Source organism: Diabrotica undecimpunctata, chromosome 7 (genome assembly GCF_040954645.1).
Source record: "Diabrotica undecimpunctata isolate CICGRU chromosome 7, icDiaUnde3, whole genome shotgun sequence".
NCBI lineage: Eukaryota > Metazoa > Arthropoda > Insecta > Coleoptera > Chrysomelidae > Diabrotica > Diabrotica undecimpunctata.
Window position 1 is genome coordinate 55544296 of NC_092809.1, and position 12690 is coordinate 55556985.

The following is a 12690-nucleotide window of genomic DNA, read 5'->3' on the forward strand; positions in this document are numbered from 1 at the left end:
TTAGGTTTCTCAGGATTCGAAAACAATAAATGCATTTATAAAGCGTTGGTCAGAAATTTTGCGCCTACGCTCTTAACGTAAAACTACTGATCAGAAAAAAATGTTTATAATTGACTTATCAAAAACTGTCCCAATATAATAAATTCAAAAAGCTTTTACGAAAAAATTAAATATATCTTGTACACTTGCAGTTATCGTCTAAAATTAAGTACATATGAGGGGTCTAGATTCAAAACCGGACATTTCCACTTTCTGTCAATTTGAGTAAACTAAAGAAAAAAACAATTTACAACTTTACTTTTTAATATATTTTAGATTTTCTTTCTTCTGTCAATTTTAAAAACAATTAGATTGATACTGTTATAAATTTTAAAATATAGGATAAGGCGTAAACTAGAGAAAAAGGAATAAAAATTGGAAATGTCCATTTTTGCATCCAAACTGCTCAATTTTAGGTCCCTAAATATTGTTACGTAAAAATATGAGTCATATTAAAAACATGTAAACATCTTGTTTATTTACTTATGTTTTAGATTTTACGAGACCCTTCGATTAGCTGGCAGAAATTTACCTGAACCGGTCGAGACGATCACCCGGATTTACCTACTGGACGAGCCGATGTGAAAATACCAGTTTACCGCTAGTCGAGAGGGCTGTCGATGTTTCTAGCTCAACGGTACTGGCATATAAAACAGGAGCTTTCATGGAAGGGAACAGTTAGTTAATATCTGAAGACCCGCGCCAGCGATTTTAATTGTAGCGTTCGTATAAAATAAATTACGTATTATTAGTGGTTAATACACTTATATAAATTATCGTGCTTTTTAATAAATTAAAATAAGAACAATATAATAAATTTATAAAGACATTATAAATTAAATAAAGACATAGCAGTTAAATAAATTCACAACAATATACATATGTGATTGGAGAAAGTATAAGGGTAATAAAATAAACGAAAATACTCATTTAGATTAAAGGATTTATTTTATATTAAAATATTACACACAAAAACTAGAAATAAATTCCGTATGTTCACAGATTGGATTATTAAAATTCTGCGTATGTCGCTCATTCTCGTTGAAAGCTTTGGCATAGAATTCTAACTCCTGCATTTGCTTCCAGTTTGTACCGAAATGTTTGTTTAGTAGCTCGTTTACATCTTTAAGTTTTGCTTCTTTGGCCTTTACACCTGGAGGTAAAACTGCAGGATTTATACCAGTCAATGCTTTACCTTTATTCGTTACTAATAATGCAGTTCCAGTATCAGATTTGTAGATCGTCTCTCCTTGAACAAGAATTCTATGTTCTCGCAAACTCTTCTCTCGAAATATTGTAATTCTTGACGATTTGCTGATTTGGAATTGCCAACTTGAGAGCCCTTTCAATACCCCAATTTTTTATGTTTTCCAATCCATTAGTTCAAATTCTGGATATTTAATTACGGTTGTATTTTCAGAAAATATATCAAAATATTCTTGGGTTTGAATTAGTGTCGTTTTTCTTCGTACCACTTTCTCAATAATGCCAAAAACTCGATTAGCAGGTAAAAAGCTGGGTCCAGTAACTGGATAGACAAGTTGAATTTTATTAATATTAATAGGAGCATCATGTTTGTCACATAAATACAAGTGTCGAATTTTTGTTTTGTCCCCACATCCGTCCCATATGAGATGGACTGTATCTATTTCAGAGGGAAAATCTGTATGCTTTAGCCTGTGATATATTGCTGAAGCAATTTCACAGAAACCTTTTGGTCGATCAAGCTCGGTCCATGTGTATGTAAACACATTGTCTTTGGAAAGTTTTGCTTTTGAAGAGCCTTGTACTATTGTAAAATTATATACGTAGAGTTGTCTCGAATTGTAGTCTGCCTGATCGGGTATTTTTAGTAAAGGCATATTTTTCTGACAGTCAAAACTAAAAGTGTAAACATTGGAACTTTCATGCTTTAGTATTTCAAAGAAACTTTTGGCTCTTAATTTATGCAGTCGAAACTTATTGACTTTTTCTTGTTCATTCTCACACCGTTTAATATTTTCTCTCAAACAAAGAGAGGTAGAGCAGACATCTGTAGCAAGTAAACCAAACCTAATATTATATTTTGTGTCAAATATATTACGAAAAAAACAATCTATTACTTTCAATTTGTTAGTGACTGATTTATTGTACATACGACACAGTTTCTTAACATTAAGTTCTGGATCTAAGAACACTCTTATTCTTGAGTATGATCTGCAATAGTGTGATTAGTTACATTTAAGTGATTCGATAAATTTCTGAATTTTTTTCTGTGTGCTTTTTTTAAATAGGAAACTCAGTCACCGCCCCTTTGATCGATAGGCATTGTCCCCAATTTGTGAAATATGTTCATTACACCCAAAACTCGGTGTTTAGAAATACCAAGTATACCTAATAAAGCCTTTCTAAATACGGGTATTTTTTATTTGTTAACAGCAGTGTATATAAAATATTTTACACTCACTTCTCTTGCTTTTTTCTCCGCCTGATACTTATGACGTGTTGGTGCACGTAGTTCACAATGCTTTAAAATAAAAGTATATTGAACATCTTTTTTTTTTAATTCATAAAAATTGTTATAAAACCGCTGTATGTCCATCATTGAAAGATTTTGAAGCAGCATTGAAATGATTGTATTTTGTGACCACACGATGGACACTGGGGCAAACTGCTTGCAGAATATCTGCAACAATGAATTAACACTGGACGAAATGAATAAACGAGACGAAAAATATTTATAAAAATAGTTACCAATCTTAGGTATATTAATATTTTTACTCGTGAAACTTGATCAAACATATACAATTTTAATTGTATATATTATTTTGTTAAATACATGAATGAAACAATTAAAATTTTCATACATTTATAACGACAAAATCTTTCGAGTCATATAAAATAAAGTTACAGATTTTCGGAGCACTTGGCAACGTGGTCTAATATTTTGCTCATATTTTTGTGTCAATCACCGAGGTAAAATGTGTTGTAAATGGTTGTAACCTAAATATATTTAATTGCCGCCAAATATTATTGGTAATGTTTATAATACTGTTTTATATTTTAAAAGTTTAAAATCTTACCTTGCAACTTTTGTTCTTTTCCAAGAACTAGGATCGCGTTGTCTTTTCATTGAATCGCTGGTTGAAACTTGGGTGCAGGTTGTTTCCATTTTTTAATAAAAAAGCAAATCTGATTCCTATAATTGTTTAACTTGTTGAGTTACCGTTTCTCACTATCTGCTTATATTCAATAACACTAACAGTGTTGCCAAGCGACAACTGATGGCAATGTCCCGTTTTGAATCTTAAGCGTTGGAGGAAAAGTCCACTTTTGCATCTAAACCAATTCTTCACACCAAATTACTACTAGGAACTGTCCACTATTACTATTGTATTTAACTAATTTTTACCAAAAAATGTAAATGTCCGGTTTTGCATCTAGACCCCTCATATTCACAATTATCAACGTTGTTTTTTCACTTGAAAATAACAATTTTTATGCCCGTATTGGAGCATCATTACTGATTTCCATTCAGTGCCGTCTCTAACCCGAATTCTTGATTTGTATCTTTTCTCTTTCTATTTCTCTGTTTACTCTACACAATTATATTTTTTGCTATCCTCAGAATGATCACCATAGGGTTATTCTATAGCTGTATATCAAAATCTAGATAGGTCTCATTGAAATATATATAGTCGTTATTCTGGGGTTAAACTTTATATAAAAAATATTTCTTTAGTTGTATAATAGACAGTAATATTTTATTTATATTATTCCGTTGTTTAGCAATAAATCTTAAAGCTCGAGACAATCAATACGGCGTAAGATATCATTTAAGTGATGTAATTAACCCAAGAATCTCATTTATTAGTGGTAGTTGACCCTCAAGGGTTTTTATTGCGCTCCTTGTGCCACTTCACCGACCTGCCAGCATTAACAAATAGGCGAAGTTAGAGGATATGCCGAGCAGCACGGCCTCTTGCAATTAATCAAGACGTTATTATCATATTACACCGCTTGTGACACCTAAATGGCTACAAACATTATAGCACTGTAACTAACGTATCCAAAATGACGCTGCTTGTTGCAGACGGTCGAAGGGTATTAAAAAAAACTAATTTGTAATTGATATAGAGTAGGGCTTGTAGTTAACGGTAGAGAAGAGGTTAATGAAGGCTGTTTGGAATATCAGATTAGATCGATAGATTAGAATATTGCATTAAAATACATAAATTAGAATAATTTTGATAGAAGTAATTAGTAAAAAGGTAAAGAGGACTTAATTATTCTGATAGAAGCATTATCAAAAAATAAGATGTATAATAAAATATATTAACACATTTATTGACAACTTTGACGGTTGTACCCGTGAGCCGTGAGAAAAAATTCTATTTTTTCATTACAGCTGTCAGTTTTTTCATAATAACATCTCAGAGTAGTATTTTATTTTAGTTTTTATCAATTTATATTACAGAAAAAAAGAAACATACCAGGCACGTTGTCGGCACTGGACAATGTTTGTGAAACTGTAATGCCGCAGAACGCGTCAGGTGTGCTGTGCAAGAAAAAATATTTTATTGAGATACGTACACACAAATAAAATGCATTAAAAAATATATTTTAAAAATATAAATAACGGCGCAGTAATAAACAGAATAATAATAAAAATAGAAACGAAAATATTATTTTAACCTTGATCAGACAGGCCTCAAAATATTCCACAAAAGAAGGGCCGGGGTCTGAACGGACCCTATTTTTAAATGGGTGAACTATGCTTATACGAAAAAAAAACTGTACCAGTAACAAATTATTTTTATAATATTGAACATTTATTAGACTAGAGCATACACATTACTACAAAATACATTCTACTGCTGACGCTAACAGACTAAATAACAACTACATACCATACAATGTACACAAACTATCTCTGATTTTTCGTGTTCTAGACATACAAAATTGTTACATTTTACACATATTTTACTAGTTTTTCTGTCTTTGCCTCTACAACATACATGGCACCGCCTCCTTGTATTTTTTGTTTGTTCTCTGAAAACATCTGCCATATGACGCTTTTTATTCTTTTTGATGTGCTTATTGTTATCTGCCTGTAACATCTGAAAACATTCCTTTATAAGTTCCTTGCCCAGTGCCTAAATATACATTTTACGCTTACTCATATTGTGCTTTTTCCAATCAAGATATTTTAGTTGCCACAATTTATAGGAATTAATACCTGCGACGTCAATAAGATGAGAGAATATAACCATCGGAAAACGGTTTGTTTTTCTTTGTAACGTATATTCTTTATCTAACTTATCGATTGTATCGACAGTTCCTTTCGTTTTGTTGTAATGTAGAATAATTTCAGGTTTATAGGAGTGTTCTTCACCAGCCACTTTGCCGTCAACATGCTCACAAGTAAGATGACTGCAGTTCTTAGTTTTGGAACATAAAAGACTAACTTTCGATGTTTTCTAAAAGCAAACATACTGAATAATCCGCTTTATATCATCCATGGATCTAAACGTCCAAGTTTGAGAACCGTAGGTGAGAACAGGAAGTATACATTGATTTTACTCGTGTTACATTATACTCTTGTTTTTAAATATTGGAGATATTTTCTATTTTTTAGTATATAGGAAAGTTTTCCGAAGGATACCCAAGCCAACCGTATCATTCTCTTTATTTCTCCGGTCTGATTTTCTTTATTTAACTTAACTAGTTGTCCCAAATATACATATTCTTTTACTTGTTCTATAGTTGTTCGTGCTCTTGTAATTATTAATTCTTCTGGTTAGTTGGTCATAACTTTCGTTTTATTATAATTCATTTCTAGACCTATTTTGATTCCCTATTTAATTCATCCATCATATTTTGTAATTCTTCCCTTTTATCTGTTATTAATACAATATCGTCTGCATATCTCAAGTGATTCAAGTATTGGCCATTTATGTTAATACCCCGTTTTTCCCATTGTAATTTCCTCATAACGTCTTCCAAAGCTCGATGGAATAGTTTGGGTGATATAGTGACTTCTCGCCGTATCTTAATGGGCTCCGTTTGTTTAACTATTTTGATGGATGTTGTTGCTTAATCATATATATTGAAAATTAAGTCCGTATATCTATAGTCTATTCTCCCATTTTGTAAAGACTTCTTTACTGCCCAATGTTCCACCTTATCGAATGCTTTTTCAAAGTCTACAAATACCATATACATTGAGATTTGATATTCGTTGGCTTTTTCAATTAATATTTTTATCGCAGATGGGTGCTTGTACTGAATCCTTTTCTAACACCGGCTTGCTCTCTTAATTACTGGTAATTATCTAACTTAGTTGTTAATCTGTTTTTTAGTAGTTTAGTTAACAGTTTGTACATTACATTCAGTAGCGTTATGGGCCTATAGTTTTTCAGATCTTTCTATCGCCTTTCTTAAATAGTAATAATATTATTGCCCCGTTCCATGTGGTGGGTATTTGTTTTGTGTTCAATATTTTATTCATTAGTACATATAGGACTTCCACTGTAGTTTTTCCCCCATTTTTTAGCATTTTTACAGTTATTCCATCTTTCCCAGGATATTTGTTACTCTTCCTTTCTTTGAGTGCCTTTTTTTATTTCATTTTTACTGATTTCTGGTTGTAGGTCAGAGTTAACGTTCTTTATTTTCAGTTGTAACTGATTACGGATTTCTTGGGTTGGTTTTTGTTCTGTATTATAGAGATTTGTATAATATTCTTTGTTCGTTGTTCTTTATGATATTAATTTGTATGTTTCCCAGGTTCTGCTTTAAGCATTTCATGTTTCCATTTTTTTCAATTGTTTTCTCCATCTTTTCTTCCTGTACTCTCCGTTTACTCTCCTTGATATTTTTTCTAATAGTTTTGTTTATTTCTTTGTATTTAAGTAATGTTCTTCTTGTGTTCACAAGAATCTTTGTTTCCTGGGATATGAAACCTTCTTTTTTTTTTTGTTGTTGACTGTGCTATTTCTTTAACCACTTTCATTAGAGTTTCAGTAAATATCATGTTTATTCAATCGATATGTTTGTGTTCTATATCTTCCTTGATCGGCAATATTTCCTTTATTCTCTCTTCGTACGTCTGTTTTTCTTGTATTAGTTTTTCCATGTCTAATATCTGATTATTTTCCATTTTCTTTCTTGTTTCAAATCTACTATCAATGATCAGCTTGGCTCGGACTAGTCTATGGTTGCTACCAGTTGAGAGGCGATTTAGGGCTGTTACGTCTCTAAACATGGATTTTTGCGTTGAAAAAATATATAATAAATCAGTGCAAATGCTTGCCTATGCTGATGATATCAATAATGTTGGTAGAATGGAAAACGCTGTACAAGAGGTATATGTAGCATTAAAAGAATCAGCTACAAAAATGGGTTTAATAATGAACAGTAACAAAACGAAATATATGAAAATAAGCACTCAACCACAAATCCTACGACCCCTCGACATAATCGAAGCAGTGAACGAATTTGTATACCTGGGAGCGCTCTTTAACACTGAATATAATACTACCGCAGAAATAAACCACATAATTTTCACTGCCAACAGATACAATTTTAGGCTCAATTTCCTCCTTAAATCTACAATTATATCGAGAATTACAAAAATTAAACTCTACAAAACAATAATACGCCCAGTCCTAATATATGGTTCAGATACCTGGACTCTAACAAAAAGTAATGAAAACATGTTAGGATGTTTCGAAAGAAAAGTACCAAATCGAATCTGTGGAGCAGAGAATGACAATTAAGTGTGGAGATACAACTTAAAACTTTATAGAATATACCAAAAACCAGATATAAAACATATTAAGATAGGACGTCTGAGGTGTATAGGGCATATAATGCTGATGGAACAAAATGACCCAACTAGAAAAACACTCCTTGATAGACCCATTGGTCAAAGAAGAAAGGGAAGACCCAGAGCAAGGTTTCTTGATAACATCGATGAATACAGAAATTCTTGAAGACAGGGAAGATTTTGCAATTGTAGTAGCCAACCTCCATTGAGGAGGAGGCACTTTAAGAAGAATCGAATTTTTTGGGTCAGCCGCATCTAAGATTAGAATAGCCATGATTATTGAAAACCTTCGCCGCGGACATAAAACGTGAAGAAAAAACTATTAATAAATACAAATTAGTATTTTAGCTGTTTGTATTTAATGCATAGTATAAAAATATATGTAATATTAATCCGACTTTGGAAGCCATCCTCGTTTATCACACTCCGCAGTAATCAAGCACACCTTTTCTTTAGCTAATTGAGTAATTCCTCTAATCATATTCTCTGGATTTCCACGCGTACTTTCATCTTCGCTCACTTTTTCAGTATTAATAAAAAAAGTCGTGTACAATACAGCATGACCGTACTCAAATTTAGAATGTAATCTGAGTTCTTCTAACAAACTTTCTAAAGTGTAAAGTTTCGTATCGCAACCAAATTCTTGTAAGCATTTAACAAAGTGTTCATGATAGTGTTTAATAAGTTCATCTAAATGTTCTTTAATGACATATCCCTGAAGACTTGTTAGAAAGAAAAACAAAATATCAGATGCTGGTGATCCATAGTTATAAACTTGGAAATCGACTAATTTATTACCAACCGACTTTCCGTCTTTAAGGTTAACCATAATGTTGTTTATCCATAAATCAAAATGAATTAAAGTTCCATACGCGTCACTGATGGGCTGCATATTGTTCACATTAAGAAAAAGAATCTTATCGGCTAAATACGAAATACTGCTACATTCTGATATTATTTGTCTAGATGCCTCATTGAGTTTTGCATATCTTTTGGCGTCAGTGAAGACAGTATTGAAACACAGTTTTTTGATTTTCTCTTCAAATACATTTGGATGCTTAAATTTAAATGCAAGAGGTACTGCATGAAATTTCGCTAAATCTTCCAGAAATATTATTGCGTTTTGTAGATCAAATCCTTCTTTTTTGTTTAAATTTTTGTATCCTGGAAATAAAAAAAAAACAATAAAATAATTAAGTAATAAACAAAACTTTTATTTAAGCAAAAAGTAGGCTGCTATGAATACTGTTCTATCCTTATATATGGATATATATATATATATATATATATATATATATATATATATATATATATATATATAAATATATATATATATATATATATATATATATAGATATATATATATATATATATATATATATATATATATATATATATATGTATATATATTGTGACGATTGGGGTTTATAGAAAATAATTTATAAGTTATATACTACATAATATTAGATATTTGGTTGTTTTAAATAAGTTATATACTAGAGAATTTAATAAAAATATATTTATGTGAGGGCATTTTTAATAAATTAGCATATAATAATTGTAAAAAGTTGTATTTTAGTAATTTTAATGTTGTAAATAGATTTAAGTGAGCCATGTGCATAGGCAACCAAAAATACTCTCGAAGTGATTGACAGATAGAAATTAATCATAATTGGGAATATAAAGTGGGGTTATAATAATATATTGTTTGAATTGTGTATTTTATTAAATTAGAGTGTTAGTTACTAATTTGAATGTTTATTCTGATCTGAAAAGCCTAAATGTCAACAAAATTATTAATGGAACATTAACGAATTCTCCAGAGTGCAGAGTGTGACCATTGTTTACAGTCGAACATTCTCGAAATAATGATTATGGCGGTGGATCGAACAGATATTTTTTTCGAGAACATCTATATGAAAGTAATGGAACAAATTGGAACATGATCTCTTACCAGATGGTTCTGGAATATCAAAAAGGATATAAATACCCGTGATTTGGATTCAAGATGGAAGTTTTTAGTCAGAAGTCAAGCAGTTTATTATGAAAGTTAGTAGAAGATAGACACAATTAATTAGTGAAGTCAATTGTTCACAGTTTTAGTAAGTCAGTCAAGCAGTTTTATAAGAAATATGAAAGTTAGTTGGAGATAGTCCAATTGTTTAATATAGTGAGTTAAATGAAGATTAAAAATTATGCATATATTTAATGCACATTTATAATTATACACAAATAATTATTGAAGATTATAAAAGTATATTAGAAGAATATTGGATGGACATTGGAAGGAATTAAAATTATATTATGATTGGAGATTAGTATAAATCAACTTATAATAATTGGATATTGGTATATTGAAAAGAAGAATAAATATAAATGCTGTTTGCTGGTTTGGTTGGTGGTGTATAAATGCTGGTGAAGAAAACTATATCTTAAATTGGTAGAAGCTGATAATTGGAAAAAGTAATTTCACCAAAAACAAGGATAACCGAAGTACGAAGACATTCAGTGGTGATTAGAATCTATATAGTGGAAAACAGTTCATTTAGGCATTCAGTGAAAGAAAGGTACAAAATTTTGTTAATATAATTTAGTTAGTGTCATAACAATTTCAAATTTGAAGATAGTTTGTTTAAATTTTACATTGTCTATAGAATTTAATTAGTTTTATAAGAGTATTAATTTAAAGATAGTTTATTTTAAATTTACATTGACTAGGTTAGATATATATGTGTGTTTCATAATAGTTATAATAAAGATAATTTAAAAAAGTACTTACAAGCTAATTCTTTGAGAACCGCGATAAAAACCCTATATTATTAAAAATACTCATTGCTCATCATTCAAACAAAAAACACATTATAACAATTTGGCGCCCAACGTGGGGCTCTCTATTTAAAAGAATTAGTTTGGGAAGATAGGTGCTCTCATATAATTAAATTAATTATCAGTAAAAAAAAAAAAAATTATAGATTTTATTTTTAATTATATTTGAACAAGTAAAGTATCAAAATGTCTCAAGGAAAGAAAGGTACAAGAAGCAAAAAGAATGAAGAAGATGTGGAAGTAGAAACACAACCTATACAAGAGGAGAGTTTAGTTCAAGTTCCACAAGATACTGCAGAAATTAATCCAGAAAGAGAGGAAAATGTCAATATGGCAGCTTTGATGTCATTAATGATGCAGATGAACAAGACAATGGAAGAGAATACAAAAAAAATGGAAGAGAATACAAAAAAAATAGAAGAGAATTCAAAAGAAGTCAAAGAAGACATGAAAAAAATGGAACAGAAAATGGAAGAGAATACGAAGAAAATGGAAGAGAATACGAAAAAAATGGAAAAGAACACGAAAAAATGGAAGAGAATTATAGAAAATTAGAAAAGAAAATAGAAGATAATAATAATAAAATTGTAAAGCAAATAGAAAAACAAATGGATAAAAAACTTGAAGCTGCAGAGAAAAAAGTAGCAAATGAAATAAAAATTATACGGAATGACTACAAGAAAAGGATAGAAAATGAGAGGACACAAGTAAAGAGGATTATTCAAGATAATAAGATAGATATAGAACAGAAAATAGAGTTACAGAAATGTAACTTAGAAGTAAAAATTAACGAAGACAGAAGAAACACAGAAGAAAAATTAGACGATATACAACAAAATATCCAAATAAATAGTAATCAAATAAGAAATGTGGAACAGAGAATAGATGATATTTCACAAATGAGAGACATAGGGAGACCTTACTTAAATTTAACAAATGAGACTGGGATTAAATTCTCTGGTAATATAAAAAATTTGCATCCTAGAGTATACATAAATAGTTTAAAACATAAATTAAGATTGGTGAATAATATTAATGATATTAAAGATTATATTAGAATGACATTAAATGACAATGCAGCAACTTGGTTTGCTAGTATTGAGAATGATTTAGATAATTTTCAAACATTTGAAAATAAATTTTTAAATTATTATTGGGGTGAATTAGAGCAAGCCAAGTTTAGAGAAATTCTATATTTTGGAAAGTATAATCAAAATTTAAAATCAAATATGGTAGATTATGCATTGAAATTGATAACAGTTGCAAAATATTTAGAACCACCACTTAGAGAGGATGAAACAGTCTTAAATGTATCTAGACATTTTGATGCTGATGTTGTGCAAACCGTAACTGTACAAAATATTCAAACAATAGATAGTTTTATTAATTTTATTCAAAGAATACAAAGAGGCAATATGACAAGTAATAATAACAACAGAAAAAACAATATTAACTTTCAATATAATAAAAATGATAATCAACAATATAGACAATCATATAACAATAATACTAGGTATGGTAATAATTTACAAAATTTTAATAATAATAACAGTAATCAAATTAGACAAAATTGCAATAACAATACTAGTTATAATAGACAACATTTTAATAACAGTACTAATAATAATAGACAAGATTTTAACAATAGAAGAAATACAGAGCGACCTAACTATAACAGACAGGTAAATTGTGTTCGAAGGAATAGAAGCTGCGAAGACAGGGAACGAAATAGTACAAGGCAAGAAAATGTGAGTAGAAGTCATAGTAGGGAAAGACATAGGACATCAGATTCAAGTGGTCAGATACAATCTGACAATTCTAATAATCAAAATTTTGTGCAGTAAACTTTCTGAATTACAAGTTAGGCCATTGCTATTATGAAAAACCTTCTGAATTTATTTCTTTAGATGAAGAGAAAATTATTGAATCTATTAATTTAATTTATATAAATGCTTTGGCCAAAAATAAAATGATTAAGATTATGATAGATACTGGTTCAGAAAGTACTTTAGTCT

General features: G+C 30.0%; 1 protein-coding gene across 1 annotated transcript in view; it reads right to left on the bottom strand.

The window, feature by feature from the left end:
- Positions 1-8185: 8185 nt before the first annotated feature.
- Positions 8186-12690, bottom strand: part of LOC140445372 (uncharacterized) — a 31123-nt gene continuing 26618 nt past the window's right edge. Inside the window, exon 2 of the mRNA XM_072537350.1 lies at positions 8186-9013. Within this exon, the coding sequence (XP_072393451.1) occupies positions 8238-9013 (776 nt within the window). The 3' untranslated portion in view covers positions 8186-8237. The remainder of the gene's footprint in view (positions 9014-12690) is intronic.